At 36.6% G+C, this 22,083-nt stretch overlaps 1 protein-coding gene across 2 annotated transcripts in view; it reads right to left on the bottom strand.

Moving 5' to 3' along the window:
* Positions 1 to 22,083, bottom strand: part of PIEZO2 (piezo type mechanosensitive ion channel component 2) — a 286,128-nt gene that overhangs the window by 228,923 nt on the left and 35,122 nt on the right. For both annotated transcript variants that reach the window (XM_066328884.1, XM_066328893.1), the window contains exon 2: positions 6,957 to 7,052. In XM_066328884.1, coding sequence (XP_066184981.1) covers positions 6,957 to 7,052 — 96 coding nt within the window. The remainder of the gene's footprint in view (positions 1 to 6,956; positions 7,053 to 22,083) is intronic.

Here is a 22,083-nt window from a genome sequence, read left to right as displayed (position 1 = left end):
AATCAGGGGGAAAAATGAAACACTTTCAAATTTATTGCCAAAACAAAAAATTCCTTATCTGCACCTCTAAATTACTGCTCTATGTAATAAATTTTAATTTACTTATACTTTGGGATAAAAAGGAAGCTTGGTTTTGGCTCTAGTTCTCCAGTCATGGCTAGAGTTAAATTAAACAATGCTAATTAAACTACGGCGTGTTCAGTCTGAAGCTGACTATAACCAGGGAAGGGGAAAGGCTTGGGATCAACTTGAAACAATAAAATAACTAGAGAGATCACTTTCAGATCAGTCAAAACTGACTTTTTTTTTTGCCACTAAAACAAATGCTATTTAACACAACAGGAGAAATGTTGCTTTAAAATAAATTAAATAATACAAAATCTAATGCAGGTATAAAAGTGCTCATTTCTACAATGAAAACAGTTTGTCATAGTGTCAGCCTTTCTTAAGTTGACTTTTCCTCATATAATTTAGGACTTCCACCACTATCCAAAAAACTCCACACCCGTCTAATTCCAAACACTTTATTTCAAAAGCCTCGGAAGAAGTTTTGCCCTCTTTACCAAGACTCATTTCCCTTCTCTACATTTCAATCTTTCCAAAGACTCGTGTCATCAATAACCACACAAAAGAAAGTCCATATCAATTAGTTAATTCCAAGTTATAATTTAGTCTAGTTATTTTCTCCTCCTGGTTTCTGTATTCTTGCCCCAGCTCTGATGGTTTTGCTTTGCTTTCAAGTCTTCAATCAACACGCTGCTGAGTGTCTGCCACATCTGGATCCAAAATCATTGCCAGCACTCATACAAAACGTGATAATGAAAACGGGTGACACATTGCCTAATCAACCACTTACTGGGAATCCCTGCTTATGGTCTAGTCTGTGAAAGCCAAAAAGTGAAACAGCTCAGGCACTGGAGTGTCCATTCTCAGAGTGGAATATCCCATTTGGGAACCGCATTTCCAGGCAGTGAGAAAACCACGAGTATTTGTTATCATACACAACTTAAGGTAGATAGAAGATCCTTGTACCAAACACTGCCAGTCCCATGCTTCTTGTGAGCTCACTCTTACTTAGTTGAAGGGGGTTCTCATTCACCTCCTAAGAATATGTTTTGGTCCTAAATATTGAGAAAGCACACAGTACCAATAATAGAGATGTTCACTGGCTCTTAAGATGCCAGAGCATTTCTGACGGTGGTTAATGTAAAGGCATCGTTTCATCTTCACTCACATTGCTAAAATTTTCATGAACACTTCTTATTGGATTTTGCCCACTGATTATAAATAACACACTCCATTGTTCACTCTCAGGAGAATATCTTATAATGTTGGGAGTGGAGAAACATAGCTGAGATGCGTTTTAAGTCAAAGGATGTTTATGTAGCAGCCTGGCATGTCTCCATAAGAAAACATGTCCCCAGTCCAGTAGAAATCCCATTTTTTTATTGCTGAACAGCATCTTCTAACTTATAAAAATATCTTCATACTGATGCTTTGGGCTAGTACAAAGAAACTCGGTGGTTTCAAAGACATTCCAAAGAGTTCTCCCACCCTGTTTTATCAGCATTTCTATTATTGCCCGAAGTACTTTCTATTGATCACTTAAGAATAACAGGTAATAAATCATTTTCCAAGAAAGGAACAAATCATCTTTGTGGTTACGCAGGTAAAATGTGGATGAAACTCTTCTCAAAATTGCATAAACATAAATCTAAATTGTCCAAAGAGTACCGTAAATCTACCAAAGAACAGGTCAAAACTGAAGCTGTACTCCCCAAAAACCACGAAGATTTTTTTATTGAAATATATGTTTTAAACATGGTTTAAAACATATCCCTTCTCATTGCAATCAATTTATACATTTTAATTTATGATGAGATCAGAATATGACTCGGTCTGTGGTCTGTCAATGTCCAATGTCTATTCTGGCAGACATGACTGAAAACTCTTTTGAAGAACAAAAATGCAGTGCACAGTTCATCAACACAACTAGAAATAGTGAACAGGTACAGATTTTGCCTCTTGCAGGGATGAACAGAATTTCAATCACACACCTCAGATGCATAAAATGCAGCTCTATTTTTGCTGCACTTTCAGATGGTGCAGCCAGGTGTGCAGTTATCCTCTATCTGAAGTAGTCTAACTTCAATGCCCCAACAATAATATACTAATAGTGGGTGATATAAACGTTATGGGAAAAAGAGTCATTAGCTCGAACTGCTTGAACTAAAAATATCTCCTTAGACAGATGCAGTAAGCTTTAGATGCACATTCAATTGAATTTCTGTTCGAAGCAAGCAACAAAAAACATGCAAACAAGTCTTCCTAAAATCAAAATCTGTACTTCCAACCTAGCATCTCCTTCTGTACGTAGTTAATTTAAGAAAAATAAAATGGTTTTAAGCCTCAAATTAGCTACCTTATTTGTGTTTTCCATTAAACCCTGTTAATAACATTGTTATGAAAATTATTATAGCTGGCTTAAACAGAAAAGAGCAAAAAGTTTAAGAATCTTTTTCCACAGCTTTGAGACAGAGAAAAACATGTAAGATTGCAAACATCAACATTCCATAATAGCAGACATGACAGAGTACTCCAATGTATGTGTTAGTGTATAGATTAGGATCTTAGAGCTTTAAATATAACACTTGTCACCAACAAGACATGGTTTTAACAGAGCTGATGAGAGAGAGGAATTCTTTTAAACTCTCAGAACTGGTGGTTTAGTTTCTTTGGTTTGAGTTTTTCAAGTTATTTTTAGGTGCTTTCTGCGCACACACCTTGGGCAGCAGTTCATTCAGTAGCAACATTCAGGTAATTTTGAAAATCTAAAGCTGAAGCTCTGTCAGAGCAGATGATTTAGTACCATAGAAAGTAGTCTTTTCTCCTTTACCCAAACCCATTCAACTGCGATTTTTTCAGTGCAAGAGCTTACAGTTAGGTGGTTAACTATCTTTTTCTATTTTGTGAGTATCACATAAAAATATTCAATTAAGCTCCTTATTTTGTTCAGAAGTCTTAATACCTTGTGGAATAGATAAGATCTGAAATCACACTGCTAATTTAAGATATTTGGACTCACTGGAGGCTTAAATGGTCAATTCTGAGGACTATCATTAGGACCCCTCTTCTGTTCAGTAAATAGATAGGTTTACCCAATTCCTGCCTTGAATATCTAAATCAGATGTCTCAAGTCAGATGCTTAAAGTTAGTGTAAAACTCAAAAAAAGAAAGATTGCAGATGAGTGCAAAAAGACTGCTAGTAAAACAGACACATTATAGAACTGATGAGTGCACACAGGGGAATTGTTCTCATATGAAACTCAAAATAATGTTTGTATAGGTTTTTTTCCCATATTCACTTGGATCAATTCTCTCCTGAAAACCTTCCAGCTATATTTAGTGATCCAAATTTGTTACTGCCACCCTTCTGCATCTTACAATTCCCTGCAGATTATTGCAAAACACAAACACCTTAATATCTACAAAACAACTCTGCCATTTCTTTATCAGGGTTTCAGCCACACTCAAAATAATGCTCAATTAACAATTTTGATTATATTTTATTGATTTATTAGTCTACACATTTTTAAAACATCATTTTTACTGATCCATGCTGTGCTAAGTTCATTTTTCCAAAAGAGATACAAGCTTGGTCATCCTGAGCAGTGCACTAATTCAGAAGCAAACCCATTCTTTTTGCCATGAACATAAGCAGACCGAGCAAAATCTAGTCCATGTGTGAAATTAACTGATTCTCTCCCTCATTTTTTAAATTTACATCATGACTGGCTACAGAGTCTTATTCATCAAAAAATAGCAAATTAAATAAAGTAAAGTAAAAGGTATCTAAATGTAAACTCACATCTCTTACTGGGAAAAAAACCACATAAAACAGGTATTTAGTACAGTTAAATGAGCCACTGGCCCAAGACAGGACTAATGTATGTTGTCATCTTTTATTATTTCTATTAAAAACATCATATACAAGCCCTTATTAAGGATGAAGGCATAACTGCAGTAGACATTAGACACAAAGGAAAAAAATATCACTAACATAATCTCACAATCAAAGAAGTTAGAAACTAGGCTGTTACACAATTCATTGGGTATTTGTCATCTCTAGAGAAATAGGTAACAAATCAGTTTCTGATTTTAGAGAAAAGTCATATAGAAAAAATACTGATGAAATCACAGGGTTTCACTACCTATGCAAAGAGGTAAATGCCTCAACAACTGTTCCCATTAGCAATCCTTGGAAAACTGGCCAAGTTGAAAGTTATTCCTGTAGAAGAGAAGATGTCATTTGCAATGAATGTTTTTTACACAGTTGTCTCTGCCTATGTTCCATAGATTAGTTTTAAGATGCTGACAGGTAAAATACCAACCTCTTTTGAAGTACAGGAGACAAATCCCACAGTTAGAACTCAAACATGGAACATAGCCAGAGACACAGACACAGACAGTGACTTATATATTCATGTTTAAGCATTAATATTACTAAATCTCAGTAATTAACCTTTTTAAGAAGATTAAGAGAGCAAGAAGGAAAAAAAAATTACTCATTAATCTTTAAACACCATCTGAACTATTTGAGCGAGTATAATATGTTTTCTCCAGTTTTTCTAACCTTTTAAGCTTCTCTCAAAATTTAAATTAATCTAGACTGACACCATCAATTTCAGATTAATTTCTAATTCTATATCCTGTGAAACCCTTAAGCTTGATGGAGAGAAGCTTCATAAGTTCAGTAATTGTGAAGTGCAAGGTGACAAACTGGGAAAAGAGATGAAAGTGCAAGAGATAGGAATGTTGGTCAGAGATTTTGGCTGAAGAGCTGAGTGTTAGGAGATGATAAGAAAAGATTAGTGATAAGCTAGAAAGTTCAAAAGATTAAAGAAACTTAATCAAAGAAACAGAATTTCAGGAATATATATTATCTGAGAGACAAATGTATCAGAGGAAAAATACAAGTACACAAACATGTATTTGGTTTGTTTTGGGGGTTTTTAGGTAAAATTTAATTTATTTATTTTTTGACTCTGATTTACTGGTGGTTTGTCTGGATTTAGCAAAAATATTTAAAGATTTCCCCTTTCTTTTCCATCTTCTGGACGCAAGGAAAAAACCCAAAACAACAACCCTCAACACTTTTCTAGAAACACTTTCTAGAAAGACCTACACACACAATTTAGAAATGTGACAGGGAAATGGGCAAAATGGGTACACTCAGAAATAGTAAATTTATGTAAGAAATTAATTCAGACAAACACATGACATTCACGTGAAATACAATGCAATATGATACACAATATGAGAGCTAAAGTTCTAAGGAAGCAATTTCCTCTGAGGAGAGAGTGCTACAATCAGTGATGCAAACTAAATGGCTCTACTAAGACACACAGGAATTAGTCCTATTCAAACAGACTTTTTTTATACACTAAAAGAAGAGAATTTGTATGTCTCTCCACTATCACTCTTGCCATCTAGGAAAGGGCTCTGTTTATCATGTCAATCACTTCTCCTGGCACACACAGAAGGGTAAGCAAAAATAAAACACACAAAACCAATAGGGTAATTGCATTACTTCAGCAGCTGCAACCAAATCTCCAATGAGTGTTTCCCTCTCAACTCATACCTTCAGCACCTTTAAGAGAAACTCTAATTCACAGCTTGACATTTACTGATGCCCCATGCTACACTGTCCTTGTAATATTTCCCTAAGAAAATGACTGACAGCCTCATCAAGAGAGGGATTTCTCACTTTTTATCCTTGCCTGATTTATTTTTCAAGCCTGTTTTTCCTGGTTCCACTGGCTACTGACACAGACAACATAAACTGAGCCCACTCAATTGGTATGGATCCCCCACTGAATGGCAGGAACACCTGCCCTACAAAGACAGGCTGGAACCGAGGAGATTGTTCAGCCTGGAGAAGAGAGGGCTCCAGGGAGAACTCATTGCAGCCTATCAGTACTTTAAGGAGGCTTATAAAAAGGAGAGATACAGACTTTTTATGAAGGCAGACAGTAACAGGACAACAGGCAATGGTTTTAAACTGAAAGAGGGCAAGTTTGGATGAGATATCAGGTAGAAATTCTTTACTCAGAAGGTGGTGAAACACTGAAACAAGGTGTCCAGAGAAGCTGTGAATAGCCCTTCCCAGGAATCAAGGCCAGGTCAGATGGGGCTCTGAGCAACCTAATCTAGTGAGTGGCATCCCTGCCCATGGAACCAGATGATCTTTAAGGTCCCTTCCAACCCTAAGTGTTCTATGATTCTGTACCAATCAAAGCTTTATAATTTAAAATTTATAAACAATTTTGCAGGCCTATAAAGAATCCCTTTCCTCCCTCATTACACAGGAGTGTAAATACCTCTTTCAGAAGTATTACATTCTCGCTGTAGACAAGGCAATATGGCACACCCTCTGTATGTGATACATACATAACTGCCCAATACAGTTATTTGTCATCTCTAACAGCAAGCCCTTCAACTTATTTTTGCTAAGGCAGTGGTATAATGCCAGGAGAGCAGTTTTTAAAATAAGTACCTAAAATACAATTGAATGAAAAATCTGACATCAAATTCAATTCTCATAATTAACTACCAATACAGAAAGACCTGGAGCACAATCTATGTTAAAACAGCTTTGGGAGGTTTCTGAAAACTCATTTTTCAGCCAGCCCACATCAGTATTCCAGAGGAGATAATCCCATAAAAAGGAATGCCCCGTAGTACTATCAAATACTGATACAATCTGTGTCCAAAGTCCTTTGGCACCAAAGCCAGCATATTGTGAAACTACAGCATCAGGGAATTTACAGTATGCATTACAAGTCAGATCACTTACTGATGGGGAAACACTCAGGACTTCACCTTCTACTACACCAAAGCTTTTGCACTACTCTGTGCACCACAGACTCTGAAGAGTGAAGCAATGAACTTCTTACCTTGCATCGTTGCTTTTGTGGGTTCTGAAAACAGAGGAATGAGCAGGAGGTAGATGAGGTAGACAAAGGAGAGCCCATTGTAACGGAAAGCACAGGCTGTAATGAGAGAAAAGAAAAACAGCATATTGTTTAAATGGCCTGATAAAATCAAATTCAATGGCACAGAACACTTCCCACTTGAGTTTATGATTTACCTTGACAACTTTTGACCACTTATTTAAACAAATTTTTCACAGGTATTCAAGTTTATGCTTAAAATAAATTTCAGAATCAAAGACTAGGTCAGGCTGGAAGGAACCAAAGTGGGTCATCTGGCCCAAACCACCTGCTCCAGCAGGGTCCTCCCTGAGCACACTGCACAGGATTACATCAAGATGGGTCTTGAGCATCCCCAGCGAGGCAGACCTGTATCAACAAAGTCCTCTCAGCAATATCCAAAACAACTTGGTTTTGGAGTACAGATACATTTTTAGCCCTGTCAGAAACATGTATTCCAAAAGAAGAGAAGTTTCTCCAGACACCGCTTCCTGAAATTTCATGGAAACAATAGTGGGAATGAGACAACAAGTTACCCATTAATTGGTCCTCATCATCATCACATCTGTCCATTTTAAATATTAAACGAAACTGCAAAGGCTCTCTATTAGCAAATCCATACAAAAGCTACAACTTTAGTTTCCCAAACTAGCCAATGTTTTGAATGACTGATTTGATTTCCTTAATAACCTTAATAGAAAACTCTGGGTATACACGCCACATCTGCAGGTTGGCCAAGAAGCAAGTGAAATGCATGGGTCCCTAGCAAGAAGAAAGGATAAGAAGCATCTATTCTCTATTCCTGAATTGATATTATTCCACCATGAGCCTTAAAAAAAATCTATCAAGGACTACGAAATCCACCAAAGCTTGATAGAGGGTTTTTCTGAGTGAAATTCAGAATCCTTATGAACAGAATCCATTATCCTGTAAGAATTGCTCGTCACTTACTAAACTTTCCTTATAGCCATAGCCTTTAAAAGGCCAAAGGAAGACTTACACCTACATCTGTAACTATAAAAAACCTGCAAGATTGAGTAAATAGGATCTATTCCACAGGGAATTCTGCAAGCAATTATCAAAGCTCTACAGTCAATGTACTTGAGAAGAGGGAGGCAGCTCTGCTATTACGCAGCTTTCTATTATGCACCTACTTTCAGGGTCCTCTACAGACGAGCACAGGATGTACAATGGCCATTAGTGGCCTTCTTGGAAAGAATAGCAAAGAGGACACTCCTGATATTAGGACAAATCCATAAATCAACTTTTTTAGGTTTTTTGGTGTTTTTTTAAGCTTAATTTTGGGGTGGGAACTAGTTCTGTGGCATTCATAGGAAGAGGTACAATAATGGTTTAAGGCTGTTCTACAGCCTGAAGGCTTTTCCATTTCAATGGGAAGGACCAATGTGCTCAGTCATTCTGGTAGAAGAATTATATTAACAGGTAATACTATTACTCAGTTATTTTTGGGATTGTGTCAACCAGATTTTAATCGTGTTAAACAGCTTACTTATTTTCAGTGCAATATTCTGCTCATTTTCTTCTCCAGGACTGAGCTTGCTGTGCTTCTTGTAGAGCACCAGTTTCCCAGTGCAGAGACAGAAAACAGCAACTGTGTGCTTTAAATGTCTTCCTTCATTAGCTGGAAGTCATTGAATGTCTTCATTAGCTGGAAGTTACTGAACGTCTTGCTAACAAGTCTGTGTCAAATATTTAGAACCTCTATTTATATCAAAGCCTCCTCCAGCAAACTTGGCTAGACATTGCCTGGAAAACCTGTATTTATTTAACAGTTGCAAGAGCTCTAGCAATATGTTTCTCCAAATTATGAATTAAAACCTATCTACAACATTTTTACTATTCTCTACTGCAACTCTTTCAATTTTTTGATTTTATCTCCACTCATCTAGTATATGTGTCTGGAGAGATCAGTGCCTTATCAAGCTACAGTGCAAGAGGAAATGACTGAAAATAATTTTAGCACAATAAAAGATTAGGAAACAGCAGCTCCACTGCTTTCACATATTTGCACTGCACTACATCATTATTTTGTCAAACATACATATTCCTCAGTTCTGACTCAAAACTATCTAGAAAAAGTTGCAGAGCACAAAATCAGCTTCAGTTTGTCACTGATACAACAACAAAGGACCCAGAAAAGCAAATGAACCCATCCTTCTACACTCCCTCTGGTATTCACAAAGGTCTCCTCCTGCAAAAGAAGCTATACAGAGATGTCCAAAACAATGGAAAGCTCCATTATTATCAATGGAATTCCGTCAACAGAAAAAGCACCTATAAAGATGAATTTCTGGGCAAATCAGATGGTATAGAAATTTCTGGGTATTTTGGATACATTGGTCAGTTTGCAATATCAAAATTAATGTAATTTTAGCATTTTAGGCTTGTTACTGCTTCTCAAAATTGTCTAATCGATTTGCAAAATTAATTTCAGATGACTTTTTCTTGAACTATATTTACCTCAAAATTTACTGCTTTCTATTCCTAGAGCTGTGTACTCAAAAGCTTATTTTTTCCTCTACTGCTGCTACATAAACAGGACTGTAAACAGAGATTATACTGCCATTCAAACCTTCCCTATGTATTTTTTTCATATAAAACATCCAGAAAATCCTTTAGTTTCTTTGCTTTAAAAGGATGGGCTTATCTACAGCAAACACTGAACAAAAAGGCTTAAACTAGAAAATACACCATACATGCAAAGTACATACACAATTTCTGCTCTTCAGGCTTCTTTTTAAACCACATCTCACCATATTTTCCAACAGTTTCTATTAAGAGAACTTCAGAAATGTGATTTTCAGCTATGAAGTTCTGCCGTTGTTCAGAGCCGAATAATACACAATTGGGAAAAGACATAAGAAGCAGAGCTATTAATACACAGAATTAGAAGCAAATTAGCTTTTATTTTGTATCACCTTAAGTACTTTAAAGCACTTTCCCTTAGACAGGAAGAAAAGAGCACTTTATAATATGTAAGACTGGCTTCTCCATTCATAAGTGACTGTTTTTAAATATTTCTGGTTTAATGTATAGAGAATATAAGGTGTTGTATGAACTTTTAGTAATTTTTATTATCTTTCACAGCAGTAGACATGATTTCCAGCTAAAAAAATTAATTCATTCTTAAGACAGATATGTACAGTGTGTGCCATACAAAATTAAAAATGAATCTAAAAAAACCCCAAAAACACACCAGAAAATGATCACATGATAACCTTGTCCTTCTAGAATTTATTTTTCATTGTTTTATGGTAGCCAGAGTAGAAGGCCTTTGAAGAAATTTAATACTGCTTCATACACACATCAGATTTCTACATGTAGAATTCTAACAGCTGTTACATATTATTATTTCATATTCATACCAACAGTTTCCTTTCCTCCATTTAAAGGGAATAATTTGCATAGAATTGGTGGTTTGCCTGTTATATAAAAAAATACTGGAGAGCAAAGTGAGGGGCAATAAAGAAATTCACAATAAGTTTGAACTTGGAAAGAAGAGCCTCATGAACGATGTGTTTAGTTTTATGCCACAAAAATTTTAAGAGTACTTAATTCAGAAGTGGAAACTACATGTTCAAAAAAAATACAGCCTTCAAGAGTGCAGGCATAGTACCAAAGGGGTACTGACTCTCATTTGTAAACTAGAATTTTGTCAAAAGCCACAACAACAGAAAACAAGAAAGGAGGTAAAGACAGAATTAGCCATCCACTCACTACTTATGAATTTACTTTAGTAAAAAAAGTAAAAAAAGCAACGTCATTAGTGTTAACAGAATAATATATTGCTTGTTATACCCTCTTCTGTTCAAGAAATATACAAAAACATCTCTTCCACATATTTCACATATTTATGCTGTAGCTTTGAGAATATTATATATCCTTCTTAGTGTTATCCTATCCAGACTCTTGTGTGCTTTAGCATGAGAAGAAATTAATTCAGCCAACTACACTGAAGTAATGCGTCTTCTACCTTCAGCAGGATATTGCATTGGTGTTTGCATCCTGTTTTAACAACTTTACAGCTGCAAGATTATTAAGAAAGCTATGCAATGATATTCTTTAAAAATGGTACATTTAGACTAAAATTTGGTCGAACTTTCATGCTTATTTTTCCAGTAACACAAATATATATATATATATATATATATTCAGTGAAAATATTAATTGGAAAAAGTGCTGCTGAAAAAAGTGACTAACCCTGAGCAGACAAGGGCTGTTGGCTAAAAGACAGAGGTGATGCTGTTCATTCATTCTTATACCCATCTGATCTGAAATAAGAGATCAAAACACAGAAGGGAAAAGGAATCAGTAGCTGAATGATCTTTGAAATTTCTCAGTCTCCAGGAGGCCAAGTGTCCAACTCTCAAAGCTAGGACAACTCAGCACCAGATTCCTGCCCGTAATGGTGTGATTTTTCTTAAGCGATCCCATGGCTAATATCCATTATCTCCTCATTATTCAGAAAAAATCCCCAATTATCACACAATTCAGATGACTAAAATAGGCTACAGATGACAGCCTTTACTACTAGGTATAATATGTGAATGAGACACTGGTACACACCCCAGACGAAAAGCTTCTGGTGCAAAAGCTCAGCCTAAGAAGTCAAATGCTGAAGAAAATCTATCTCCTCTCCCAAACCAAGGTGTTCAACATGACAGTCCATGAATGTGTGCCATGAGTGGTCAACTCTTCCAGGAAGATATACAGTTAAGATTCCTCTTATCAATAAGGCACTGTCCTAATGTCATGATTATTTAGGGCTTTCCACTTGTGCTGCTCTCCAGTAAGACACTTCTCAGCCAGTTCCCCACATTCTTTGGAATATTTGAAATTGGGAAAGTTTGGGGGGCTTCTTGTTGGTTGGTTAGGTTTTTCTACCCTGAATCTATCTACTATCAAGAGCTGCCTGACCAAGGCAAGCAGGTCCAGCATTAGGCCATATGGACTCAGCCTTCAATTGGAGACTGAAATGTTATAATTTATGGCTTAAACATCTTTACTGCCTATTATAGCAAAACTATACAAAAGCTGCAGAGAAAACTACCAAATACCTGAATGGAGCCCTACACTGCTCCTTGATGGACTAATGAATATATACAAGAGCTTGGTAAAGTAAGTCAATGTTAAAAGAGGTAAAGCAATTTAAACTCTACATAATAAGAACTACTGGAAATAAATTACTTTTTTCAAGGAAAAAAGTTTAAAAAATTTCAAAACAAACCACCAAACCCAAAAAACTCCACCTCCATTAGCCAGCCAGATAAGTACTTCCAACAATGTGATACAAAGAGGAGGGGTGAAAACTGGTGAGAAAAGTCTGGTTTACTTCCATTCTGCATAAAGCCCTTATGTACAAAGCTCCTCGATTTCTGGCAACATTCCCTCTTGGTATCAACCAGCAAATGTGAGAAGAAATAGAACAAGAATTTTTTTCTTCTTTTCCCTAAGATCCATGCACACAACATTCTTTAATCAAAACTCACACACATGCATAGTAGCAATATAGTAAAATAGCAGCAAACTGCCCTCCAGTATTTCCTTACAGTTCCTGAAGCCTCTGCCCCCAGAGGCAGGGGTGTCACTGAGAAGAAAGGCCACCTAATCTCACATTGAAACAAAGACCCAGAACATGGCTTGCTCTGTTGGATATGAGCACTGGTTTACAAACTGATGTAGTAAAAAGTGAAGCTCATCCGCTGTTGGCAGGATAAAATGATCTCCTATTAAATACCTACTTTTCTCCCAGAAAGATGACAAGTTCCCAGTTTCAGAAATACAAAATTTGTCTCAGAACTCTTTCCTCCAAGATTCTTTACACTAACAATTAAGAAAAAAAAACTGCCACACATTGCAAAATTAGTTTATGCTGTAAACACTTACTTTAAAGAATAAAACTGTGATAGTGACTGAAAATGTTCCTCTTCAAAAATCCTTCTCATAATGACAAGTATCTGACAGGCCTAGTGCCCAGGGAACTTTAGCTCACAGGTATTTACTTTACTTTTACTTATTGAAGTTCAGAAGAATGGATTAACTCCTGGCATAGTTTTCATCTCACTTCTGAGTAATTGCACTTAAAATAACATTTCTGACAGCTGAGATTGGAATGACACACTGCTATGCAAGACAGTTAAGTGAAGTGCATGTAATCTTGCCATCTCGTTAGAGCAAAATAATGGTCATAGCCTCCAGTGTGCAGTGCAGAACTGTCCCTGCTCAGGAGAAGTTCCTCCTGCATCCGCCGATATTCCCTCCACATCCAACAGCTCTGCTGATAACGCCGTGCTAACACACACCACTCCCCACCCTGCTCCTGAGCCAACATTTCAACATGGGGCTGCTGCTCTGTGTGCTACACCCAGAGAGAAAACTTTTCTTTTTTTGAAAGAAAAGAAAACAAAAAAACAACCAAAAGCATTAACACTTTGATAAACAGACATATAGGATGCTTCTTGTTCATGTCAGCACTTCTACGAACCTGTTTTTTCACCTGTCACCATTCATCAGGAGAGGTAACTGCTGGACAGGGAGCAGTTTTGTAAGGGCTTGGGGGTTTTTTGGGTTTTTTTTTTTTTTTTCCTTTGACTTTTTTCTCACTCTTCCTCTATTTCTTTAAGCAGCAGTTTTAGTAAGCTCTCTCTCCATCAGAAACCATCTGGAACAGATTTTAACTTTGTGGCAAATACTGCCTGGGAATCAATCAGAAGGAGGAGAAGACAAAACACCTTGTTCACAGTTTTCTTTCAGCGTAGAGAAAGAGGAGCTCTGTTTCCCAGCCGTATTTGACAGCAAGAAAATGAACAAAAGATCTCAAGTATTACCATACCACAACCATCATCTTACTTAAAATAACGTACTTTAAAGCCATATCCACTCTCACAAGTAAACCCATGTTGATACACTTTACTGCCATGACTAAGTATACAAGTATTTCCAAATTAAAAATATGATGGACACTATCAACAGTAATTTTTCCCATTAGAAAGATCAACTTCACATTGTAACTCATTTCTGTTTCAGTGCCAAGTGAAACTAAATTCATTTATTGGTCTGGGAAGTAGAAAGAGGTGGCTTATTCCTCCACTGAGGCGGCTGCCTGCAGAAGGCACACTGTCTGCATCCTCATCCTTGCTTCAGCAACAACTCTTCTGTCTCCAAGCTCCTCTCTCTAGGAAAATAACTGGGAGCTAAAGAAATAACCCTGCTCCTCACTCATTTTCATGGGATGAGAAAAGCATGTTCCTGTTTCCCCGGACATCTGGAGACAGTAGTCTGGTTCTGCTGTTACAGTTGCATAACCCTGTCAAGACTCAGACTAAAAATAACAGCAAACTCAGAACACAGATGACAGTCAAATGTCACACAGTGCTACTGCTGAACACAACAGGGACAGATGTGGAGAGATTTGGGTGACAGAGAGACCTCCATGAGCAGAAAGGGACTGAGACCTTCATTTACAGCTGCTAAGAAGCTACAGACACCCAGAACAGCCACTCAGTCAGATGTTTCCAGCAACTAGAAGTGTGAATTTCAGCATGTATTATCCCCCACCACCATTCACACTCATCGTCTTTTAAAACACATGAATCACCATAAGTCAATTGACATAAGATGCAGACAGAACCAAGTAATTTTTTTCACCATCTGCTGTTTACACTGACATCAGTCCTAAGTCAGATGAAGGATGTGTTAAAAAATTAACCCAGATAAACACCTCTGAGGAATATAAACATGATTAAACATCAGAGAGGTGTTAACACTGAAAAATATGAGTGTCATTATTGAAGTTACAAATATGAATGCAGAGTTTGAAACTCTGCCATTATTCATTCCAGTAGAGGAAAGGATAGATAAACTTCCTTTCTTGGTCCATCACTGAATAAAAAGGACCCAGAGGATTGCAACTGCAAACTATAAATCTGAATGATGAAGGAGCATTTCAGACAGTGCTACAAAGCCACAGTGTTTACCAAAGGAAACAGAATCTTTAAAAATAGGTAACTCCAGGATATCATCAAGTGCTAAGAGGAGATACAACAAGCTTCTTATTCTTGCAATGTCCCTTATTGCTTGTACAAAATTATAAATTCCTTTTTGTTTGAAGAACTGTGCATTTCTCACTCTTCTTACAAATACATGAGGTAACTTTCTCTCATTGCAAAGCAGTTTTGACCTAACACAGGGACTACTTAAGAATGCCATGAATTGTTTTGCAAACTATTTCTCGTAACTCAGAACCAGGAAAGGAACCTGAAGAACTAAAAGAGTCACAGAACCCATGGACAAATTAGGAGGCTGTTTATAATCTGCAAATCTAATCTAATCGTTAGGATTGCTTTTTCTGGAGAAGTAGTACTTAAACCCATCTGACTCCCAATGAAATTTCACATGCACATAACCACAGACTCTGCAAGAGAGTTCTACTGGGACAGATGTATTTTACTGTGGGTTTCAAATGCAACATTTATCTAACACTGAACGACACACATCATCCAGAAATCCTACTATTGGAACAGAACCATGGTCTTGTCCAGTTTTCACACAGCAAAGTGATAGCTATTTTATTATAACTACTCCATATAGCAATTTAATGGGAAAAAAAAAAAAAAAAAAAAAAAAAAAAAAAACCACACCTACAACAAATAACACCTCAATTGTGCATTTATTTCAAGTAGTAACATCCCTCAGAAAGCACAGGGCACATCTGCATCTGTTTCTTCACACATCATTCAAGAAACTTTCCCTACACTCAAGGAGTTGCAATAGATGGCACTCCCTTCAAGTTGCCAAATCTCGTGTACTTTTGGGAGGCCTTCTTCCATGTATCAATTTTCTTTTGTACAGCATCTGTAGCAATGTTTTCTTCCCCTGGAATATGTTTTGAAGAAACTCCCCCAGACTTTTGATAAGCTCTCAGCCAGATTTTAAGAGCAAGACTGGAAATCCAAAATGATTTAATACCTCTTTCATGTTTATAAAACAAACCATTGTGTCCTTGTCCAAGAATATTTGAATGTGGGAAGTTAAGAAGAAGTTTAACTTGAAGAAAACTTCCCACGCAGTTAGTAATTCTAATCTGTTTATATCTAGGCTCAATATAAAGTCTGACTACGTATTTCTTTGGAGTCAAGCCACTGTCCTGAAGACACCAAATAGTATTATGCAGCATCCTACCAGGATAAAAAATAATACAGTCATCCCACCAAGGATATCAGGGTCCTGGGCTCACCACTACAGAACTTCTAGAGCTCTCGACTTAGCCAGTTGCAAAGTAAGGATTTTTTGTTGCAGGAGAAGACAGAGAACAAAGACTTGTCAGCATTAGGCGTGTTCTGAACACCAGGAGATGGGTACAGTAAATTTAAGGGTCTCAACACGAATCTTCATTCAAAAAACACAATACTGGACTTATCTCATTTAAGGAAAACCAAAATAAAAAAAACAACAACAACAACAAAAAAAAGGTAAACAAAAAACCCAGCATACTTTTAATTGAGCAAGAGTAAGATCTCAGATTTGGAGAAACGAGTCCACTGAGAATCTCAGAAGATCTGTTCTTGAGAAAGAGCCAAAGTATACATCCTGAAGGATTAAAACTAAGTGAAGAGCACATTAAAGCTGATTAAAACATATCCCAAAAAATTAAGAAATATATAAACACCAAGCTGTCTTTCAAGTTTAAAAAAAAAATATTGTTTTTCTTTACAATCACTGCAGGGCAGCCAATGATCCCTTATGGACAAGAGTTCTGTATACAATGAAGATAACAGCAGTAAAGACTTACATAATCCTTGTGACTCTATTTATGAGCTCTTCCATTAGTAGAAATGTTTATCTGGTTAATAAAGTATTTTTGTCAGTAAACTGACAAAAATTTTATACCATCTGAGAATAAAAACATGGATTTCAAAGTGGTCTTTATGAGCAAACTGACCAGAATTAGTTTTGGATGAAGTTTACAGCTCCAGAAAAGTGCCAGAATATGTAGAATGCTGGGATTTAGTCAAACACAAGGATTCTCTTCATTAACAGTTACACCAATGTAAAACAGCCAACCACTATGTCAGGAGTATCCCTATTTGTTATGCTTGAAAATTAACCGATTTCATCCCTTGCCACATGGTCTTAGGTGATGGAAGTGGGAAGATAAAGCTGCAGACAGAAAAACAGCAGCTACTGACAAGTTTGAGAGATATCTAACTCAGTAATGATGTTCTGTTAATGGGTTATTGGAAAGTTAATTTACCACAGAGGCAAAAGAAAGTTTTCCTAAAAGTAGGAGTAATAGCAATAATAATTATGAAAAAGTATTCATGGAAATGAATTCATTGTGGTTTGGTTTGTTGCTTGGGGTTTTTTTAAACTCAAGAAAAATGAAAACTGTTTTTCAATTTGAAATCAGGGGATAATAATGCTGGAAATGTGAACTTTTTCCTCCTTTATCTGTTCATGTAAGATTGCCTTCTCTCTCATAATTAGCTATCCACTTCTAAAGGACTTCAATGCAGCATTATACTTAATTATGAATATTTAATGCTCCCACATAATTTTCTTTTTTTTTGTCACTAAACAATTTTGAGGACTGATTTTTTTTTTCATCAAAACCTTCCAAGTCATTTCATTATAGCTACCAGAAAATACACCCTTTATAAACAAACAAACAATCGCAAAGACTGCCTTCTCAGTTCTTTGATCAGACTAAATTCATCTTAGCAGCAAAATTCCCACCATCATCTTAACTGGTAGCATAAATAAATTAGGAGCCTGCTATCAACATATCCTAAAGCAAGCTGGAGCTAAGTGTGGTTACATAACAAGGAAAAGATCATGAGCACTACCAGAAAACATTTATCCTTTGTTTAGGGCACCATGGTCTGCTCTTAAAAACTTCAGTCCTCAACAAATAATGGAGTGTGGCTTCACTGTCCCTGGACTACCAAACAACATTACAGAACAGACAACTTCTGTGCACAAGACTGCTCAGAGCAGAAAAAAGGCAAGTATCCATACCTAGTTTATACCGGTAAGAAACCAATCCAGAGAAAATTACCTGACTTTATCACATTTACATGACAGCCCTGCAGCAAAGTGACCCCAAATTCCCAAACCTAAGCCTGCAGTTCCAAGGACACAACCACTCCACAAAATTTATTATTGCCTCTCTTCCTAAGTGGTGCCACATGTACATACAAGCAAAACTTTACTCTGAAATCAGTATATTTTTTTTTAATTCACAAGAAACAAAACCTCATAATTACTCCCTCCTAATCATATTCACATTGATTTTCTGGTATATTTCCCCATACTATTTGTGTCACTTTCTCTTTCAAAACATTATAGACTGAGTCACAAGTTCTAACTCCATTTGTCACAATATGCTGTGCTACACTTCAGCATCTGAACACCTTTCAGGAAAAAATGAACATGTGCCAGCTACAATCACAACCTTTGAGAAACTGGAGGTAGTAAAGGGATATGGATTGGTTCTAGGATGCAGCTCCAGCCCAGGAGGCCAAAACTGTTTCCACCCTTCAAGATGAGAGTTTTAATGCTCCTTCCCTGCTTCCAAATGTGTTCATTTGCAGCCTTATATGAGATCTTAATGGTGGATGGCCCTGTAGCCATAGAACCCTTCATTCAAATGGAAAAAATTATGAAAATATATCTACAGGAAATCATAAATCTAATATCAATGCCTCAGAATTTTCAACCATATCTTGTATAAAAGTTATGTTTATTTCTGTATTATGATTAAACATGGCAACTTTTGGCATTAAAAAAAAACAAACCTGCAACATTATACCAATTTGAAAAAATGGCACATTTGCTTTCCTGAGGGGGTCTTATGTTTTAAGCCAACAGGTTGGTTTCAATGTGAACTGTTGGTATCACTAAATTAATATATTAACCTTTAAGAAAAGATCAATAGTTGTAGTAAAGTCATACTTAACCCCAAACCATTGGGTGGCTTTCTTCTTCTTCTAAACTAACAGAGGCATTGAAGTCTTTCCATTCATCTTATTCTCTTCCCTCAAATCCACAGAAATCCAATTAAAAAAAACAGCTCAGATTTAAAGGAAAATTTTCAACAAATATTATACAATGATTCAAAACAACCTAATCATTACCTTCAGTGGTTAGTAATACAGACTCTGATGCTTGGTTTACCTGAACTATAAAGGAACACAGGAAACCGAGGGAGCTCATCCAAATCAGCACAGTAATACCCTGATCCCACACTCCTTACACAAGCATTTCCGTCCACTTTCCCAGGACTGTTCCAGGAAGGGCAGATGAATTCACAAACTTTACCAGTATCCACAGCCTAGTAGATGAACTTGCTTGTGCCTTAGACAAAATACACTTCTTGCTCATAAACCACTGTAACCTGATCAACCACAGTGACTCAAATCCGACATTCCAAAGTCCTTCTGAAAACAGGAACAACCAGCTAGAAACCTGTCCTTTAAAAATATTTTTGCACTGTGCTAAGTGACCCTTAACCAACAATATTAGATACAAAAAATGTGACCATCTCAAAACGCCCGAGAATATGGTTTTGTTTGTGGGTGTAATTTTTAAAAGCAAAGAGATTTTTCATTCAAATCTATTTACTGGCATAGCAAGACAACAAGGTGCATGCCATGTTCTCACTTTCTCAATCAGAAGACAAGACACTGGTAAATTGATCTCTTTTAGCCAAAGGTGAAAGGAATAAAAAAAGCAATTCCAGAAGAGGCCAAATACTGAATGGCTACATCTGAAAATGGGAACTGTAGTCCAACATATCCCAAAGAAGAAGAAGTGTTATTTTTGTTTCTGGAGACAAGTTGAGTCAAGTTTGATTAGAATATTTCTAAGCTCTGAAGTGCCTTGTGAACTTTACCCTGCACCATACAGCCCAACAAGGCTGCTTTTGTGGGTGATGACACAGAGCACGACAGCAGAGCAACCAGTGTGCTTGTCCATACAGAGTTACAGAGTTACAGTTTTAACTCCAGATTTAGAAAACACAAAACGTACTTGTGATTATTCATCAGACAGGCTACTAATTCAATTTATACATTTTATTACTTTAGCTCATCTCTCCTGCCAAAAATGCAATCACCTTCCAGCAGATGAATGTCAACCAGGTAAGCCAAAAGCCATTTATCAACTTTTAGCTAAGAAATATTTGAAGAGCTTAGAAAAGGGCAAGTATTAAAATGCAGATTGGAACAAGCATGAATGGTTTGATTATTACATGGAGTCCTGGAGTAGAAAGAGGGGAGCACATCCTGTTTTGAGGTTAGGAGAAGTTGGCAATCTGGATCTGACCCCCACCCTTTTTTGTGAGATCTCTGCATAATAAATTCAACATTTCAGAAGAAAGCTTTCATTCTCCTCCAGAAATCCTGTGCAAAGGAGTAAGAAAAAGTGGGTCCTCCACTCCATTTTTTTCAGACATCCACAGGATTTCCAAAAATAATACCTGCCCAGATGTTGAATCAGACTTTCAGTTTATTTGCAGGCAGCAGAATCAGTAGATTTGAAATTAGCCTCAGATGCTGTGAGTGAGGAAACATCACTTCCCTTCAAATTCAACATTCAAAAGTTTTTTGCATTTTTATGCTTATTAAAAAAAAAAAAAGAAAATTTATAGGGCAAGAAATAATATATGAGCTCTAAATCAATGCCTCTTTCACGATCAGAATTTCTGGACTCAAAGAAATTCTTAATCATGGTCAAACCTGGGCACTAATTGTACCCAAACATTCCACCTCAGCCACCTGCACTCCTTATATTACTGAAAAAGACCCATAAGCAAGATTACAGAAGCTACACCTGGTATTAAAAATGGCAGATCATCTCAGAAACAAAAATTAAAAATAGATCTGTAGTTTTAAGTCCGTTTTTTCTTAGTTCAGTATCAAGATTCATTCTTGACCCTACCAATCCCACATTTTTCATTCAATTAACAAATTTAACCTCAAAATAGGGCAAAAAGATGGAGCCTGTATCTCTAATACTTGCTCACTGTATTCAAACTTGGATGAGGTGGGAGGGAAACACCAAAATTCCCCTTGAAACAATAACAAGCCTGTCCACCAGGTAGGTATGGGAACATGAGAAAAGTTTGCTTAGGAAAGTACGCATCGTGGTTCAAACATCTGCTATTTCTTCTTAGTCAAAGCACATCCAAAGCATGCAAAAATACAATTACAGTATATTCTCAAATATCTGGATGCTACTATTAGAAGAACAGTATATGTCTGGGAAATGAGGATTTAAAATAAACATGCAGTCAAATCCTAAAGCCTTTAACCTGGGCAAACTTCCATTCCTTAAAGTACAACAAAAAGTCAAATTCTTCTCTTTTTGTGAGGTTTATACAGATTTAAAGGGATTTAACCATATTTCTTGAATTCAGATCTATTAATCTGAAAGTTAAGACCATCTTCTAGGGAAAATGGAGAAAGAACAAAACTCTAGCCCAGAATTATTTCAGTATGAAGCATCAGGTCTGCTAAGACTATACGACCACAACAAGGAAAACAATACATTTAAATAGCACTAAAATCTTGCCATTTTTCCAGTGGTCTTGATCTAACCTCTTCATCCCTACTATAAATCCTCTTAAGAACAACAGAAGGACAAAGATAATTCTCTGGAATACCAAGAAGACAATATTTTTTAAAAAATGTTTTAAGTATTGGTCTTAACACGTTTCATACGATCCATTTGTCTATAAATCCTGAAAACTGCACATATTAAAATTCTGCAAAGGAAAAACCAGGAAGCAGCACCTTTCCTCGTTCCATTTATACTCTTTTGGATACAGAAGGTAAATGGACACTTCTCTCCTCCATGCCCAAGAGGACTCTGTCCTCAGGCATGGGGACACGAAACACCTCACCAAAACACAATCATGCAAACTCAGCTAGGCAAGAGGAGGTAATTTTACACTCTGTGTACATATACCTGAAGGAATATTCAAGGAAACCAGAGTTTGTAATACTGAGATATCCCATGGGACTTTGAAGATGCATATGACTACTTTTGAAAGAAACAAAAATTTGGGGTG

This window comes from Sylvia atricapilla, chromosome 1, assembly GCF_009819655.1.
Source record: "Sylvia atricapilla isolate bSylAtr1 chromosome 1, bSylAtr1.pri, whole genome shotgun sequence".
Classification (NCBI taxonomy): domain Eukaryota; kingdom Metazoa; phylum Chordata; class Aves; order Passeriformes; family Sylviidae; genus Sylvia; species Sylvia atricapilla.
Note: the sequence above shows the minus strand (reverse complement) of the source record. Positions and strands in the feature narration are given on the sequence as shown.